Raw genomic sequence first — 19020 nt, forward strand, 5'->3', positions numbered from 1 at the left:
TTTACAACAACTACTTGGGCACCAAATAAATAACAGACGTAGTGTGTGTTGCTAAAAATACTTTGGTACTGTAATGTAGATTTGTGTCAGGGAAGCTTTTAAGAGTTCTAAGTAGTAAGATTTGGACAAGTACAATGTTTGAAAAACATTTGTTTATCTTACAATAGAAACTGATGGGAGAACCAAGAGTGGCTGTCGGATCATTTTACAACAACAGAAACGATAAAGAAGCCAAACTACATGTGGCACTTTCACTTAATAGTGAACTTTATTGAGGTTAATTGGACATATACCATATCAAATATTTGTATGCATTTGGAATCAATGTAGATTAAAACAAAACAATTGTTAGGTAAATAACTGAGTGTAAGCCACTGGTTTACTACTATACTACGACTCTATTATATATGAACACACAAAAACCATTATTTTGCAGTAAGCAACACTTTTGTCCTTGAATATGAAAGAAAAGAATAGCAATTTAAGACCATTCTTTGAAAAACCTGTCTATTCTAGTCTATTATCTATCAAATCAGATCAAATCCAACCTACAGTACCTGTAATCAATGTTCAAGGTTTAATCTAGACACTCAAAATCATTGAAACTGCAACTCCCCCATCCCAATCACCCAATCATCTCATAAAATTAAAACATTGACAAAAAACATGATAATGTATTCAAGAACAAGAAAAAAACTGTTACATCATTAAAAACAAAAGGTGTCTGGGACATCATAGTGACCTAGTGGCTAAGACCTCTACCATGAAAACCACAACGTTCCTGGTTTGAACCCCCCCCCAACCACACACATCTTAAATCAAATCAAGTTCATTTAAAGAGCATGTTTAAAAGCAGTCCTGCTCAGATTGAAGTGAACAGCACAACAACAGTGAGTAATTTAATCAATTAAAGGCAAAATGGCTTACCAAAAAGGATCTAAAATCGATCTACATGGAACTCACAACAAGCAAACTCAAAGTACATATCAAAACAAAACTCAAAGAGTACAGGGATAACAGCTTGACAAAAATGGTTGAGACTTCTCGTCTCCTATCAGCGTGCCTACAGGGACCGTCAGTGGGGAATCTCTGCCGTTTCTCTCCACCGAGCAAACCTGAAACGTCCACCAGAGAGATAAACAGCGAGGTTGTGAACAGTAAAGACAAACAGTAGGGCTGTCATAACATCTATCCTATCATGTTTTTGAATGCTCAGTTTGCATCATTAGTTTCATTTAAAACGTACCTGCACAAGTCAGGGACTGTCATGGTGCAGCTGCTGGGCCGGGTGGATCATCGCTAGCGTAATTAAAAGCATTGTTAGCATTCTTGACAATAGCTCATAATCAGGGAATTGTGTCGACATTTTAACAAGTTTTACCAAATCAGTGACGTTTCTTCATCTGGGCTTTTCTTCAGTTCATTGTAATATTTCTTCACCTGCTCAAGCTCGCTTGCAACATCTAAAAAAACAAAAAACACATTGTTTACAATGAGTGCAGTATTCCTTTACACTATTAGAAATGTGTTGACTAATTCATTTCAGAAAGCTTTTACAGTATCTTTAATGATTATCATTTGTTTTTTTTATATGTTCCCTTTACCTGGGATTGAGACATCATCTGTCTTGAGTGACAGCTCGATTGATTTCTGCATTGTTTTCTCCAGTTCCTCCAGGATTTCCTCCTAATTCAGCATGAAAATCTTTATCAGTTTTCACTCACACAAATACATAGTGTACTATTGTGTAGATTAACTGAATCCCACATGTCCAACAATTAAGTGTTTAGAGGGCTGCTCAGACTGGACAGAAGGATTAATAGCTACATAAGCATGTTTCTGTCTTACATTAATAACAATATATATTTTTATATTTTATAGCAATAACAGCTTTCAAAATGATGCACATTCCACTTGAATATAGAAAAAGCCTTCATGTAAATGATGACCCAGGATCAGGGATAAAGACAAAGACGTGCAGCACAGAATGTTTTACCATATGATCGTATAATGTATCATAAAATGTGACAAACCTTCAAGCGTCTCAGCTGGCTCAACATAGCATCTTTAGCCTTCTCAAACATGGTGTTCTTTGAATCATATACGTGCGTCTCAATAGTGTCCCTCATTTTGTCCTGTGAGCCCTTTCCTCTAAATGTTTTTGCTTCTACAATAAAACAGAAAATGTCAGCACAATCATGATAAATGTAAATGTGTATTATTATAGTGTCAGGTTGTCAAGATCTTCTATCTTACTTTCATAGCATTCTTGCATGGCTTCCTCAACTGTCATCGTCAGACTGCTGTAGATTGTTTTCTTACGCTCCCGTATCTTTCTGTTGAGTGTTGTCTTAATTTTCTTTTCCTTAGAGAGAGAAAATAAAGTACAGATCATTATATTTTTTCAATAAAATCAAGGTAATACAAATATGCCTAATCTATGTCTTTTTTTTATGTCTTATCTTGTTTTTGAAAGCACAACCTGTGGTGTTAAGAGTTTTTATCTGCATTGCTAATAACATTACTGTATTGATAGTGCTCTTCACATACAGTGTATATGAATATGTTAATAGCTCAAAATATATATTTTTTGTGCTTAAATCTTCCTTCCAGTCCTCAGTCACAAACTTGATGTTTGGGTTGATTTGGACAAACAGTTTGATAATGGACTAATGGAAAGGATGGTACTATTTCATCTTTTACCTCTGTCTCGAGAAATATCAGCTGCAGTTCGACGTCTTTGCACTTTTGAATCAGCCTCTTTGTGTCAAGTGAAAACGTATTGATGACCCCGTTAAAAGGTCCACAAATTCCTTCATTTCTGAAACATGTTAACACATTGAAATGTTCATAAAGGCATTGACAAGTTTGTATTAGCATGTATTATATTACATAATTTGTTCTGTATAATGTAGAATTTGTTAATTCTAGACATTCTCCATAGCTTTTGAAATGGGCCAACAAAGGGTTTTATGTCCTCATTAAGTCATTTCTTACGGGAAGGTCTTCTTGAATTCCTCATCAATGCTGTCAGTCAGGGATGAAGCTAACTTCATATTGAGGTTTATTTGTTTCCTGATTTTTGGTTTGTATTTGCCACTGTTCTGAACTACACACCTCAATGTCCTGTGGAAACCTATCTTTTTCTGGGACTAAAAAAAACAAAAACAGAAAAAATGTAAAGAAGGTTAACGTAATCATATCAAGAGCAAAATCAGTTGTTTTGATATAATTATAATTAAAATACATACAGGATACAAGATGGAATTCAAGACTCTTTCATATGAATCTTTTGATTTTTCAACCCCCTCAGTAAGGCATTTTTCAAATGTCTTGTAAGCCTCTTCCATGGGTTTTCTGACTTTATCAAGTTCATGCCTCATGTTTTCTTCAAGGTATGTGCACACATCTGCTTTTATGCCAGCCTGAAATCAAACACAACACATTCAGTATTTAAAGCAATGAAACTACTGTATACTGCTCCCGGATTGGTTTTTCTTTCAAGACAGTATGTATTGTTTCTTTATGTATTTATTTATGAAATTCTGTTGAACTGGAATACAACAACTCTTTAATTACTGCATTTATGCAGCCTCTCTGAAACAACAAAAATAAAGGCAATCAACAACCTTGATGGCGAAAATGTACTTCACATAGACTTGATTTGAAATAGAGCTTGATTTACTTCAGCTTACTTATTTGCGATGAATATTATTATTTCCTATATATTATATATCTTCAATATTAATGATAATTTTGACAGTTAAAGACAATGAAATAGGTTTTATTACTTGATCTTACCATTTCTCCACAGCCGGCCCCTTGAATCAGAGAGAGAATCCCATGAGCTCCAGACACATAGTTTAATGTCTCTGAGTGACAGTCATTGAGTTTTTGCAGAAACTTCTGAAGTTTGGGTATTTCTGTAAAACATTGGTTTGCATCTTACATATTTACATACATATTACATACTGAAATGTAAATGTCATAATCCAATTAGTCGTTCTTGTTTGAATTAAAGTGGTTTAATTAAACTAAAACAAAATATGTATTGGGGCTATACATTTTCTGTTATCCACAGTGCACATATATGGAGACTTCACCTACCAGTTTCATCTGGGTTTAGATGTTTTTTCTTCACAAACTCTTTGGAGCTCACTGTGAACACTTCCAAACAGCCATCGCTGAAATGTTTCTGAAAAAAACGTTGTGAATTATTTTAAGGCAGTCTTAAAGTTGTACACAATCTTTGTGTTGGACTTTCTGTCAGTGTATAAAACTCACCTTAACCTCTTTTAGGGTTTTGAATTTCTTTCCCACCTTTTCCTTGGCTTGCATGTTTCTTTTAAATATCAGAGCAGGAACTGCTGAACTATAAGAAAAGATCTGAATCAAGTGGTACCTCATACAATATTTGGAGCTGAAATTCCAACATTTTTGCATAGACTCTTCTCTCATCTTAGAATAAAAGTCAGAATTGTTTTTTGTTGAACCTGTAACTAATGATTCCACCATTTATATCGAAAAGGGTAAGACTCTCTAAGTAACAATTAACTGGAATTAATTAACTAGAAGTGCACCTATTGAACAGTATCTCCATTTCCATATAATAGCACAAAATTACATAAAAACATAAACTACATGTTGCTTCACTTCTTAGGAATTTACAGTTAAATATCAGTTCCTTTCTAAGGAAGCTTTGGGGCCCATAAAATATAATGTTACAGCTGCAAATGTAGAAAACACAAGCAAATACAAAAACAGTACAATCAAAAATCAATAAATAGAGTGTGGTTGCATTCGCAGTATTCTGGTTATGAGTGTTTTTTTTCCATGACCATATCCTTGTTTCAGAAACCTGGATAATCTAGCTCTGATAAGAACCAGGCTACAATGGCATGTAAACACCTGATCCAGGTTTATGATCATTCTCTGTCGTTCTCACAGGTGTGTCATCAACTCAAGTTACATAGTAGTTGGTCAGTAAATCAAGAAATACGATAGCAAATGAAGTAATGTAATGATTATAAACAAGCTGAAATAAAGGAAAAGTCTGACTTCAGTAATACAATGCAGATCATAAATTGTATTCTTGCTCTTGCTTTCCATTACAAGTGAACAGATGGAGAAGCTGAATCCAGCATAGTTCAGGCAGCCAGAGAACAAAATGTGTTGAGGCAACAAAGTCGGTATAGAAATGAATGGCTGAGATGTTGAGGGATCAAGACACACCTGCTTGCAGACAATCAGAAACCTGGATACTGTTATGATCATGGAAACAGGGTTCACTTACGGATCATCCAAATCTTCAATATGATCAGACTTGGTGCAGATAAAGTGAATCTGCTGACACTGGCCACCATTTCCCATAAGGCTACTGGCATCTTCCAGGATCTCCCAGGGTTCTTTCTCTGCTGCTGCTCGATTAATGTCAGTCACAATCCACACAGTAGAACAACTTCCAACAAACTGAAGGGACATAATCGCAAGTTAATTATGAATAATAAATTATCAGTACTTTGTAATTACATGATGTTACTGGTTCTGGATAACGCAGTGATACATAAGAAGCAGCATTACATGCAAATAAATTACCTCTTTCCACATTTTATCTCTGTTCTTGTTACAGTCCCCATTTCCAGGAAGATCCACAAGTGTGACATGCTGGAGAAGATCATTTCCAGGCACCCTGACAGTCACACACTTCACTAGTGGCCAATACCACCTCTTAACATCTTTATCTTTTCTGTCTTTTGAGTCACTTCTTGTGTATTTGACTAATTTTGCAGACAACTCTTCAGCCTGCAATAAATAATAGAATTAAATTAAGACAACGCAAAAGGAATTTTATTTATATGCACATTCAAACTGCTTTAAAAATTGTAGAAGAGGATAAAATTAGAACAGGTGAAGATAAAAAAGAGGAGCATTTAATAAACTCTATCGTTTAAGGTAACAACAAAGGCAAAAAGTCAGATTAATAAATAGTAAACCCGAAGTGGAGACAAAAGTTCAATTTTGGGCATTAGTGAACAGTTAGGTTTTAAGTTTGGATTTTAAAATGATCAGATTTTGACAGTGACTAAGACTATCCGGGAGGTTATTGCAAGTATGTTTATCATCGTAGCATAATGCCACTTCTCTGTGTTTTGTGTTGACCATTGACAATCAGCAGACCCCAGTCTGATGATCTACGTGTTCTTGTAGGTTCATATGGATAAAGCACGGAAGAAACATAATTAGGTCCTAACCCCGTAAGTGGTAATATTTTAAAAACAATAGAAAGACTAACTGGTAACCAGTGCAGAGAATAGATGCAATGTCTTCATATTATTTTGTTTTTCATAAAACTCATTCTCATCAAGTTTTAGTTGCATATGTGCTTTTGGGTGGAGACGACTGAGAAAGGACTTTTGCAATAGTTGAACCTGCTTGAGATGAATGTATAGATAAGCTTTTCAAGATCTGTGTGGAGTTCTTTTACTCTAGCAATATCTTTTAGATAATAAAAGGCTGACAGTGTAATTGATTGGAAGTTACTACTAAATCCAGGTCCAACACAACACCTACATTTCTGACATGTCTCACGGTTTTTAAAGATAGAGAGTCAGGGTGTGCAATATAAGGCGTGTATGTCTTTTATTATGGGGACCAAAAACAGTCACCTCAGTTCTGTCTTTATTTAGCAAGAGCCATTCATTTGTTTAATGCACTGACAAAGTGAGTCAATGGGACCACAGCCATCCAATGTAGATTTGAGTGTTGTCAGCATAAGTGTGGAAATTGATGTTGATACTTTCCAAAGGTGAGCATGGGGGGACCATGAATAGACTGAACAGAAGGGGGCCAAGTACTGATCCTTGTGGTAATCTCAGTGGCCTGACCTGACTGGTAGTAAGGTTGCCAATTGAGATAAAATTACTGTCCTGCATGTAGAGCTAGAACAAGTTCAGGGAAGTACCAGAGAGCTTGGTGACAGGTCCTAAATTACATTGTCACTGTTTGGGTACAATGATGGAAGCAAAATCCTGACCGGAGTTTGTCAAGCAGTTATATATATTAATTAAGTTACTGGTAGACAATGTTCTCAATGATATTCCTATGAAGGATAAATGTGATACGGCATTGAAGATACTGAGGACAAGTGGACCAAGTATAAGTATTCTTTATGTAATGATTTTAATTTTTGTTGGAAATGAAAAACACAGTTGAACTAAACCAACCTGGAATGGCTAGGCAGTAAGTATGTATCACATAAACCTCAATAATTGTAAATTCATAACACTTAATTCTGTCAGACAGGCAGAAATGCTTTCAATGAAGGGATATATATCTAGATATACCGTATATATGAGAGAGAGAGAGACAGAGAGAGATTATTTTCCTCTTACTTACTGATTCGCATGTCAGAATTTTCCTCTTGGAAAGTAGAAATTCTGGAATTTCTTTAAAATATTTGTTATCCATGAGATTTTCAGGGGATTCACTTTTCCATTCGTCTCCATACAGCGCTGACAGCTTTTCAACAGTATCCTGATAATCATCAACATCTTGGTTTTCCTGATCTGTATTATCCCTAAGGAAATTAATCGAGGACCACAACTCGTCTCTCCACTCCTAAAAAGTAAAATAATTACGTTAAACTTTGTTTAAGTAAATGGCATGTAATGTAAACAGCAACTATAATTTTGAAACTTCATATCTTTTCAAATAGCTTCAAGTAAACATAAACATATTCAGCTAATTTTACCTCTTTTGTAATGAACTCAATGTCTGTCTCATACTTTGAGTTCTTCATGTTAGCCTCCACTTTAATCATGACTGAGGTACATGCACTGACACTTCCAGAGGGCAAGAGCTTCTTCTCTCCAATGACGGCATTTATCAAAGAGCTCTTTCCAGCCCCAGTTTTACCAAAGACACCGACCAGCTCCCTCTTGTCTGTCTCCAAATCACTGATTTTATCCCTGTTGTAGAAGAGTTTAAAATGGGTTGATGGTGATTATTTGGAAATTAAATAAACACTGAAAGAACGTGCCAACATCAGGAAAAACGTCCGATGAACAGCCTACTAAAGCATAATTCAAAGCGGCTACATTTTTATATCAACAAGTGTTCTCATGACTACTTGTAAGTGAAAGGGGTCCCTAACAGAGATGACACCCCACACAATTATCACCTGAATTTGCACTTCCCTTCAGCTCCACAGAGCTTTATACCATCTTTAACTCTTTTAATTGTTTTGGTTTTTTGGCACGCAGCTTGGACACAGCAGGCAGCTGATTTCAGAGAAAAAGCTCTGATAAATCACTGCAGTACATGCCCACCACAAAATAGCAGACAGACAAAAAGTTGGCAACTAGCTGGTGAACTTGGGGCATTTCACAGCTAAAGAGCCAGATGTTTCCCTCAGGATTTGGGTGTCATCAGAAACAGAGCTAGGAGAGTGAATATTAGACTTAAATTTGTCAGGCGACGCTAATGCTAATGTTACTCCATATCTTAATCTTATCTAAGATTAAGTAAAATGTGACTTAATCTTACTAAAAGCCACCAACCCTGCACAACTCTCTTTTCTAGATGCAGTGATTGACAGCTGTCCAGACAATTCCTCTGTTGACATCATTAAAACCTTTCAGCCTTATGCAAGTAATGTAGCAAACAGGATATGTAGCTTTTGGTTGTGGTTACTAACAACAAAGGACCTGCTTCTTACTGGTGCAACCGGTCCCTAAATTTAATGGTGTGTTTTGACTGAAACCGAGGCAAATTTGTAAAGGCGATACAATTGCCTATGAAGTCAATGGGAAGACACAAATCTGAGAACAAACATCAGACTCAACACTAAAGAGCAGTCTAAAATCTCTTTGTGAAACTGGCCCATACAACAAAGAATATGGAAGAATATGGAATATGAAAAATGTAATACTTACTTCAGGAAAGCATTGAGCTTTTTGTTGTTTTGCTTAAATAGTTCATCAAGGACCCTTGCCATGATAGTTTTCACTTCAGACAGAATGCTGTTGTCTGTCAGAGTGAAAATAAAGAACTATTCATCAGTGCATCCAGTAAGCAGAAATGAGGTCAATTTAAAATACCTCAGACTGATCATCAGGATTATACTATGGCAGGTTACAACATGATAAAAAGGTTGTCTGGGTTTAAAACATCATCCAGTTAAAAGACAGTTAGTAGTTAGTACCAGAACCATATGTATTGTTGCTATGAATACCTGCGGTTTAATATACAGTCATGGCATACGTAACATGCATGCTGCTGAGGTGTTCTGATTTTAATAGACCAATGAGGGAGTATCTTCTGTGGCCAAGATAAAAAAACAGACATTTGCTATACAAGTAGTATAGTAGTATAAGTTTTAACCCTAGGTTGTAGGTTGCCATTGTTTAGAAAATAATCTAAATACCTGGTATACTGTCACGTCGTCGTTTTCTAGGTGGTGATTGAAATTTGCTGGACTCGCCCTGAGGATCCAACTTTCTCTTTCCTTATTGGATTTTTAGTAAGTAAAGAAAGAAGCCCAAATGAAAAGTTTGTTGCTTGTGCCTCTCACAATATTAAAACCTGGTCTCAACATAGTTAATTAAAGCAAAATATTATTGCCATAAAAACTTAAATTTACATCACATGTAATCAGTAAAATACTGTGTATCTCACCTTTATCACTTGTGTCACTGGTGGACGGAAAAACCTGAGCATGAACATGAATATTTGAATTTAAAACAGTGTTCGATGAAGAAATTATTTTCACACAGGCTTTGTCCTCTAAAGATCGACAGGCTTGAACACAAATCTTTATAATTCACTCAGCGTTATTTGCATTTATGTTGTCATCCAATCTAGAATGAGCCTGGCAAAATCCTGGGAAGTGGAGTCCAGAAAAGGGCTAACAAGTGATCACAGCAGCATGCTTTTTTCCCTCAGTCAACAACACTGTGATACAATGAGACAATTCTTCAGTCAAAGATGACTTTGTCTCAGGACACTTGAGTGCCTCAAATGCATATTAATGAACAATGGAGGCACATTCACTGATTACATGCCTATGAAATTCAATGTGATCCTTACCTGAGCAGAATCAGCTTCTTCATGGTTCTGTTGACCCTGCAGATAAAACTTACACTGTAAGTGCAGTGCCATGTGAGCAGACATCGAAAACATAATGTGTAAGATTGCAATAAATGCCTTAGATGATACTTAATTGTGTGAAACTGAAAAAAACAACTGTTTCCTGATTTGTTGTGTTTTGTTCTGTGTTTTCTTCAAGGGATATTCGTGAGACCAAATACAGTATTTGCGTAAATTATCTGTGTAAATCTACAGTGCAGAACATTACCTTTAACAATGCAAGTTTCTTCTTGAATATTACCCTTGGTCCCACTTTTGGGATCAAGTCAGTGATATCTTGATCATCAAGGGAGCAAAAACTTTCCTCTACAATGCCATGATCTGTAATTAAGAAAAATATTCAGCTGAATCTTAGTCATACAATATTGAATATTATTTTCAAATTTCTGCAGGAATCTATTTTATACAAGAGTGAAATAGGTGTGTTCACAGCTGTTAATTTTATATTTCTATGAGCACTACAGCCTCACAGAGCTAATATCGTGTTTGTATGAGCTGAATGCATATTGATTTGATTGTATTTGAACTATCTGTCACTTTTCAGTCTTGATTTCAGTGCTGCTTGAGCTGAGATCCTCATCTCAATAACCCTCAGGATGCTAATGAACAGCAGTTGCTCTCAAGTTAATTAAATGTTCCTTCTAATTGTAAGAAAATGGACAAGGTTTTTACCTTAAATTGAACACAAACAAGAATTGCCAGGATTTAACACTGATCTCTCCAATTTTCTTAAAACTGTCTGTCAAGGATATGTCAGCATTGTACTGCAGAACAATGTTGCATTTCTTATGTCTGTATTAGTAGATGATTACATGTTTCAGTATTGGTAGGTCATTCCAATATTATATAATATCTGTGCCCAACAAATGAGTATGGCAATACTTTACCTTCAAATGTGTCTATGAGCTGACTGAGACGCCAGTCAATTAATTTGTTACGAACAAAATCATCCATGATCAAGAACAGCAACTGGAAGGAAAACAAATAATCACAATCTTTTAATCAATCATTACTGTTGACAGGTATGATCAATTAAATTCTGTTGAAGAAAAAGAAGGGGTTATGAAACTGATAATGGCAGACTCAAGAAGTGGAATTACAATACAAATAACTGACCAGCTGTAATTTCTTTGTGCTCTTCTGTTTACTTATCTGTCTGCACACTTCATACAGACTTTGTAGCTGCTCTCTTTTCTCAGTTTTATGTTATTGTTATCTGCTGTAGGCTCAAACTTTAAAAAAGTGGGTCACAAATGCAGCACTGGACTTTGCCTCCAACAAGCACTTCAATGCTCTTCCTCTCTTGTCTTCTGTACTCTGACTAAGTTGTGAAATCAAAGCTGCAGAGCATCTTGTCTGGACAAGTTGCAAATTCCTTACTTTTTTTTTTTATTGTATATGTGATAGGTAGCGGTTTTCCCTCCCCTTCCCGGTTTAGCCACACCTTTCAATCACCCTGATACGCAACAACCAGGTGCGACTAATTGCCAGCTCCCTTTTTAAATGTGAGTGCGAGCAAATTGCAGCAGGCTTGCCTCGCTCCCCTGGCCTCATGATTGTCTGGAGGACTGATGCTCAATAAGGAACAGGAAAAAGATGTCGGCCCCTGCCTGACCTAGATGCTATATGTGCAAAGGAGGAGTTTGGGCAATTGCTGTTTTTGTCCCTTAATTTTCTTTGGATATTCTCAGTTACCTGATTTTGTTACTTTGTTTCTTTAATATGAATTTGTGATCTGTGGTTTTCTTTAGTTTGCTTCCTGGATTTATTGATTTTCCCCCTGCATTTAAGTTAAGTAGGGGTTGTATGTTGTGAGGAGGTAATTGTTGTTTTCTTTTGTTTCTTTTTTTTTTCTTTATAGAAACCAATATCTGTGAGCTGTCTTGGTTGGGAATTTGTAACATTTTGGGGTTTTTGTTAGTTTCCAGTACTTGTTGGCTGTTTTGTGCCTACAGGTGGTGAGTCACTAGGTGGAGGGTTCCCCCTCTCTGGTTTCTTTTGGTTGCATGCTATCTCAAATTGCTGTGCCCTTTCTTTTAATACATAGTGTAGATATTTATTGCATTATTAATTTGCTGTGTATTCTAACGTGCCCTTTTTGTTGCTTTGCAGTGTGTGTGATCCTCTCCCCTCCTTGGTGGTGGTGACTCCCCTTCCCCTCACTCCTGTAGGTTTCCCTGACACCCCTGCCTGTACTGGTAACGACTTAGTATGGTGGTATGTTTTAGAGGATTTTAAAATATCTTTTCTTTTTTTTTTTGAAATAAACTGTCTTTTAACTGACCACACTTTTGGACCTGATTATTAACGCCCCAACTCAATTTTTTCTAAATAAAGGACCATCAATTTTAAACTGGAAACTCATGTCTCTGCTTATCTTATTATAAGAATCTGTAAAGTGAATGATTATTCTCTGGGTGAAATTCCCAGGGTGGCGTTGTCACATATATAAATATTAACATTAAGATGATAGCTACTCTGACATATCTGGTGACTTGCATACTCCTGTTGGAATATTCACGATTAAAAGGGCCTATTGCAGACAAACACTTTTTCACTCTTTAAAACAACTGTTGAGAGCAGACAATTGTGATAGAAATCAAGCCCTGATAGATGGATTATCTTGATAAAACATTTTATATTACACCGACAACAGGAAAAGTTGTGTCACTGCAAATGTACAGCAGATCAAAAAAAGATTTGCAGTATATTTAGTTTTACAGATTTATTAGTAAATTGTAGTTTTACAAAATGAATCAACAAGGACTGGTGCTTCATCTGACCTGAGCTCGTTGTTTTACAAGGTCTCCACCTCTCGCCCGCGGACTCTCCCCTCTGCCCACAAATCAGCTTCAGCAAGATCAATTCAAATGTGTACTTAAATTAAACAAAGTAGGTGTGTTTGTTGCTAAGTGACCACACATTCAAATTGAGGCTCAGTCCATTGGACAAGAACTTTACCCATTCCATTACCTGTTAGTAAACGAAACTTAACTTCCGCCTGTTAGGAAACGAAACTTACCTTACCTTACCGTATCATATATCATAAGTATCATCAGCAAAATGTACTTAATGCATCAAAAGTAAAAGTACTGGTTACTCATTCTGCAGAAAATCTTGCATTGCATTTTAAGAGTATATCATGTGTTTTTACCCTAATCTTCATCTGAAAAGTCTGATAAATGTGCTGGAGTGTGAAGTACAATATTCCCCTCTGAAATATAGTGGAGTTGAAGTATGAAATGAACCAACAAGGAAAAGCACAAAATAGTGAAGAAAAGCACAGTAGGCTTTTACATATCATCTTACTGTTTAACTTAGTGTCTCAATAATAAATTCAGTTGTGAATGTAATGCACTGACATCTGTGTACTTACATTTTGTTTGTTCCTCTTCAGTGCAGGAACTTGACTCCTCTGGTGCTTGATTTAACCTGAGCTCGTTGTTTTACAGGGTCTCCACCTCTCGCCCGCCGACTCTCCCCTTTGCCCACAAATCAGCTTCAGCAAGATCACTTAAAATGTGTACTTAAATTAAACAAAGTAGGTGTGTTTGTTGCTAAGTGACCACACATTCAAATTGAGGCTCAGTCCATTGGACAAGAACTTTACCCATTCCATTACCTGTTACTACACGAAACTTAACTTCCACCTGTTAGGAAACAAAACTTCACTTACCTCACGTACTTAATGCATCAAAAGTAAAAGTACTGGTTACTCGTTGTGCAGAAAATCTTGCATTGCATTTTAAGAGTATATCATGTGTTTTTACCCTAATCTTAATCTGAAAAGTCTGATAAATGTGCTGGAGTGTGAAGTACAATATTCCCCTCTGAAATATAGTGGAGTTGAAGTATAAATCGCTACTGTAGCGATTTCTCTTAAGTGCCTGTGCATCTGCCTTTAAAGTGCCTGCTTCAGAAATAAACCATTTACAGCATATCCCTGTCCTGACAAGACACCCCATATTGTTTGCAAATTTCCTAACCAGTGGAGCTTTCCTACAATATTAGAAAATGTAATTTTTACTTTTGAATACTTCAGTACAAAGGATGTATTGAATAATTTAAGTGATATATGTGTACACATACAAATCATAAGTCAAAACAGCGCAAAATTTGGCTGAATTATAAAAGGTATAAGTGGTAAAATGAAGAGCCGCTTGGGAGCCGAAAGAGCCGGCTCTTCTTGGTGAGCTGTGCCAAATGATCCGGCTCAGGAGGGGAAATTCAAGGAGAATACATGTGAGCCACATTGGTCCCTAAAGGCTCGCTCTGTCATCCGCTTCCATGGAAGAGCTGTACTTTCGCCTCTGGTAAGGAAGAAAATAAACAGACACAAGAACTCATGCTGAAGGGACAACACAAGATGTAGCTAAACCAATTAAAGTTTCTAAACTTTCTTAATCAAAAGTAGTTTTTAAGAGGTTTGCAAGTGGCTTGATATCCAGAGCAAGAGCAATAATTACAAAATGTTTGTTTGGTTTCCCTAGAGAGTCTGTATATCTGTCACTGTCCCGCTATGGCTGCGTGTTTGCTATGCATAGTAACAGAAAGCATTGCTTACTCTATTCAGTTACAATGAGGAGGATGTTATGAGTTTTCAGGGATAGCCACATGATGGAGAGGCCAGGGTGAGGCTGAAGATTTCTCTGCCACTCAAACAAAGGACACACAAACATATAGTGGAATAACTGAAAATAAATCACAAACAATCAACATACATTTTGTGAATTGGAAACAAAGAGTTCTTGACTTATCTTTTCTCATGTGTTATTGCTTGAGCCTGATGACGCAGAAAGTTAAATTGGAGCTCAAAAGGTTTTACATTTTTTGAATCAGTGTTAAAGAGTCTGTATTTTCTTTTTCCAGTTGAGTGCTGAGCAGCGCAGTGAGATATGTGACCACAGACGGAGGGCAGTCCAGCTGGAGGTGAACAGGCAGAACCAGCAGAGGAACAACCTTTTGGCCCGGGTTCAGGACATACTGGAACAAGCTCAGGTCAGGAGCACGGTATTGTCCTGGTCACATGCCTGTGTGGTCTGGATCAGGATCCAGTGGAAAAAGAAATATAAGTTTGGGAAATCAATATGATATTGTGTAGGCTTAACAGTGTGCATTGAAATTAAAAAGTTAGTCCATCAGTCCATTACATGGAAATGTTAGTTAATATGCTATGACAGTCATACAACAAACAAGCCACTTTATTTGTATCTTTCTATAAACATGCTTCATCGAAAATTCTCAAATATGCCCATATGGGAAATAGGTCTGTGTGTCGGTCCCACGATAAAGCACAAAAACTGAATTACAGGCTTGTCCCAGAATCTCTCGTGACATTTGCAGACTTGAATACAGGTTGTCTGACTCAACACTTTCTCCGGTAGGCTGTGCTATTATTACCTGAAGGTGGCCCTTTTTTGTCATCTCAACGTCCAAAGCTATATTGTCCACTTGTAAATCAGCTCTGGTTGTGAAATTTTGTCTTTGAATAATTGTAATTGGCCAGTCACTGTTTGTTGTTACTACTGCCTCTGTGATGTGTCTGTACCAACATCAAGCATTCAGACTGAGCTATTTATTAAGAGATCTGGACACATTTCAAGTGTGTCAGTAAAAGAACTTCAGGTGATTATAGGTGTGGAAATAGCATGTAAGCATTAAGTGTCTTGGTTAAGATCAATCTCAGGTTTGCTTAGATTTTTCGTGATGGAAGTGATGAGCCTAGGGCCAGGTTAGGTTTACAAATTGGGTTATTCTGAATTTGGATAATATACTTTACAAGTGCCTTTTTCATTTTAGGCACCTCACATTTAGTTGAGAGACAACACTGGACTGTCTGATATTTATTTTCCTTTTCATTGTTTGTATGCCAGTGATGAATGGACTGCTTTAAACCACTGCAGTTTTGGAGAAAAAGGGCATATAATACCATGAGGTAGTCATTCTTTATTGTTACTTATTATCTCTGCACAGACACATAAAGCACCAAGTGAAGAGGTTGAAAAGCTGCCAGTTTCTAAATCTGCAGCAGTCAGTGGCTACACCCTGGTCACCGACTCTCCTGGACTTCCCAGGGACCCTGGATTTGGGCCTCAGACAAAGGATCGGCCTGCCACTCCATGCTCCGAGACCCCCATCCTCAACGGCTACAAGGCAGTGGAGGAAGTGATGGTGGAGAGGGAAGGGAAGAGTGAGGAGGAAGAGGAGGAGGAGGACATTAGTTTGGACAGCCTTCTTAAGAGATCAAGAGAGTATGTGAAGAGAGAGCAGAGTCAGCAGGGGTCAAAAGTTGTCCACACTGTCACCAGGACTCCCCCACCTGAGACTGTCTCTGACAAGGAGAATAAGAGCGGCAGTCCCATGGGGGACACGGGCATTGAGTTTGGATTCAGTCTGCACCATAGCCCTATTGGCCCACCTCAGACCCAAATCCAGCATCAAACTGTGCCCGACCCCAGTCCACAACAGTCTGGCTGCCTCTCACCTAGTCTACCTGACCGGTATACTCGTCTCCCCAGTCCAGAGTCCAGCATTAGTCCCCGTCCACAGAGACGCAGACCTCGGCCAGTTTCTACAGGGAACATCCATATTTCGTTTCCCATCGGGCCAGCAGACCTTATCCCCCGAAGCCCAGGAAGGTCAGGGGAAGGAGCTGACATGGCAGATCGGGGAGAAGCTCTCTCAGGAGCCACAAAGTCCTCCGATTACTGGGGCTCAGTGGGGAGTGAAGGTGGGTGCGGTGTTAGCAGGAGTGGCAATCGTCGATCCAGCCACTGTGGTACCAGTCCAGTGCAGGAGACCTGTAGCCCTGTTTGCACCTCAGGGCCAAGCCTGAAGGGACACCTTGACCATCGGGCTGCAGGATTTCGCCGGCGCTGCCATACCCTGGACAGCCAGCTGCATGCCTGGCACTCTGGAGTGGAGCACATAGACCGCAGCCAGGAAAGGGTTCCTCGCTTCATGGCAGGAGTTACACGGTTGGCTCCAAGTTGACGCACCCCTGCAGCCCCTTTAAACCAGTCGTATGAGGTAGATAACCCCTCACCACCTCTGCTGAGGCCCCGCATGACTCCTGACCTGGCTCAGGTCACGCTCAGGATGGAGCCTGATGACCCTCAGGGGACAAACAATGGGAGGACAACACCAACTGTCCTCAGAAATGCAGCTGAGGCACAGGGCAGCAAGACAGGTGAGTCTCTTTGGAACAGCTCCTGTAATGCACATTGTGTTCACTAGTTCAATTGTGTCATTTCCACTGAGATCACTGTTTCTCCCACTGCAGCTTTTAGGTGAAATATTGTATGAGAGAGAGGCAGGGGAAGTAAAGGAAAAGGATACAACCTTTCAAAGATAAATAATTTTATGTGTATTTATTCATGCACATCAACAGAGAACTGTGAACTTGAATTTTTAGTATTTTAATACAAAACTTGTGCCACTGAAACTCCAGTCAGCGCTGCTAATAACACGATTGTCTTCAATCTACCTTCTGAAATTCAATTCAAATGATTGTATTCACTACCACGCTCACTGATATACACCATCACAATGCCATTGTTTTTGACTGTTGTAGCTTGTTGAAATAGTTTTTAGTGGCAACAACTGATTGTTACACACAAAACTCATATGTAGCTTGATACTTTGTGTGGAGTATTTAATGATTGGGTAGGTACATCTTACAATTTTTTAAAGACGTATCTGTACTTAAATGTAAGCTCGAAGAAGGTCAGAGTTAAAGGGAAATAAGTCAAAATGTTTTATCTGTGCCTAAAGAACTATGCCTTCGCTATCTGAAATATTTAAGCATGCATATATTTACCCATTGTGTTCATAAACATCTAGTGCTAATAGCTGTAAGTGAATTTACAAAGTCAGTTTCATACTGACAGTCATATAATGTAGTTGCCATGAATATACAGAGGATTTAAGTGTATAATTCAGTTATTGGAGTTTTTTGTTCAAGGGCTTTGAGTACCTGTTTGTGCTTTGTTTCTTTATTTAATGGTGCTGAGTTTACAGTACTCATTTCAGTGTATTTCAACATTTGGCTTAAATCAGTGCCAAATAAAAAAAAAATCTAAATGTATTTGTTTACACACTGGCGTGCTACATTAATGTAGCTTCACAAAACACTCAGTAAGAGAGTAAAAGTAAATTGTGAACACCATATAAAATGCATGCCAATTTCTCTAAACTTTTCCCTTATTTCCCACTGCCCATGTCAGGAATAAGGGGTCAGACTCTGAATAAAAGAATACTTACATGAACATATTATCGAACCACATGGTGATGAATTGGTACACCCACTCGATCACTGCGATATCAAATTGACTTTATACTTCTGCGTCAGTCGTATTCATTGTGTTGATGTTGTTTACCAACATTGCTGTACTCTTTCTTCTTTTTTTTTATTTAAACGCCAAATTGTTTTTTTATGACCAGAATAAATTCTGCAAGTATTTGAATTGTCTGGACTCTGATTTTGATAAAATGGAGCGATATTTAAAGTGAAACTGCTTTGACTCAACAAGTCACGCAAGGGAGTAAATGGCAGTTAAACATCTCATGATACAGTGCTGTTGACAGTAATATCATTTAATCATATTTTTGGGCCTCTAAGGCATCAGCCATTCTCAGTGTACTTAAAATCCAAAAGACTGGCACAAATTTAAAACATATTTACAACAACTACTTGGGCACGAAATAGATAACAGACGTAGTGTGTGTTGCTAAAAATACTTTGGTACTGTAATGTAGATTTGTGTCAGGGAAGCTTTTAAGAGTTCTAAGTAGTAAGATTTGGACAAGTACAACGTTTGAAAAACATTTGTTTATCTTACAATAGAAACTGATGGGAGAACCAAGAGTGGCTGT

At 37.7% G+C, this 19020-nt stretch overlaps 1 protein-coding gene across 1 annotated transcript; it reads right to left on the reverse strand.

The window, feature by feature from the left end:
* Positions 1–969: 969 nt before the first annotated feature.
* On the reverse strand, positions 970–11109 carry LOC139299902 (nuclear GTPase SLIP-GC-like). The gene is made up of 23 exons (XM_070922851.1): positions 11034–11109; positions 10355–10467; positions 10241–10273; positions 10087–10140; positions 9676–9709; positions 9425–9505; positions 8934–9027; positions 7751–7967; positions 7396–7617; positions 5596–5802; positions 5294–5469; positions 4285–4372; positions 4108–4195; positions 3802–3923; positions 3252–3425; positions 2998–3152; positions 2704–2821; positions 2257–2365; positions 2034–2167; positions 1605–1686; positions 1382–1463; positions 1247–1299; positions 970–1115 (listed from the first exon to the last, which is right to left on the reverse strand). Exons 1-22 carry the CDS (start codon positions 11098–11100, stop codon positions 1266–1268), a joined length of 2484 nt encoding a protein of 827 aa, XP_070778952.1. The 5' UTR covers positions 11101–11109; the 3' UTR covers positions 970–1115; positions 1247–1265.
* Positions 11110–19020: the final 7911 nt, after the last annotated feature.

Source organism: Enoplosus armatus, chromosome 17, assembly GCF_043641665.1.
Source record: "Enoplosus armatus isolate fEnoArm2 chromosome 17, fEnoArm2.hap1, whole genome shotgun sequence".
Taxonomy (NCBI): Eukaryota; Metazoa; Chordata; class Actinopteri; order Centrarchiformes; family Enoplosidae; genus Enoplosus; species Enoplosus armatus.

What these genes read in the sequence shown, in the direction of transcription:
- LOC139299902 (XM_070922851.1), bottom strand. Translation starts at nt 11,100, where the DNA reads ATGGATGATTTTGTTCGTAACAAATTAATTGACTGGCGTCTCAGTCAG. An exon ending in CAACAAATCAGGAAACAGTT is followed by an intron (nt 10,141 to 10,240) that starts GTTTTTTTCAGT and finishes CTGCACTTACAG; the next exon opens with TGTAAGTTTTATCTGCAGGG. An exon ending in AGATGATGTCTCAATCCCAG is followed by an intron (nt 1,464 to 1,604) that starts GTAAAGGGAACA and finishes TTGTTTTTTTAG; the next exon opens with ATGTTGCAAGCGAGCTTGAG.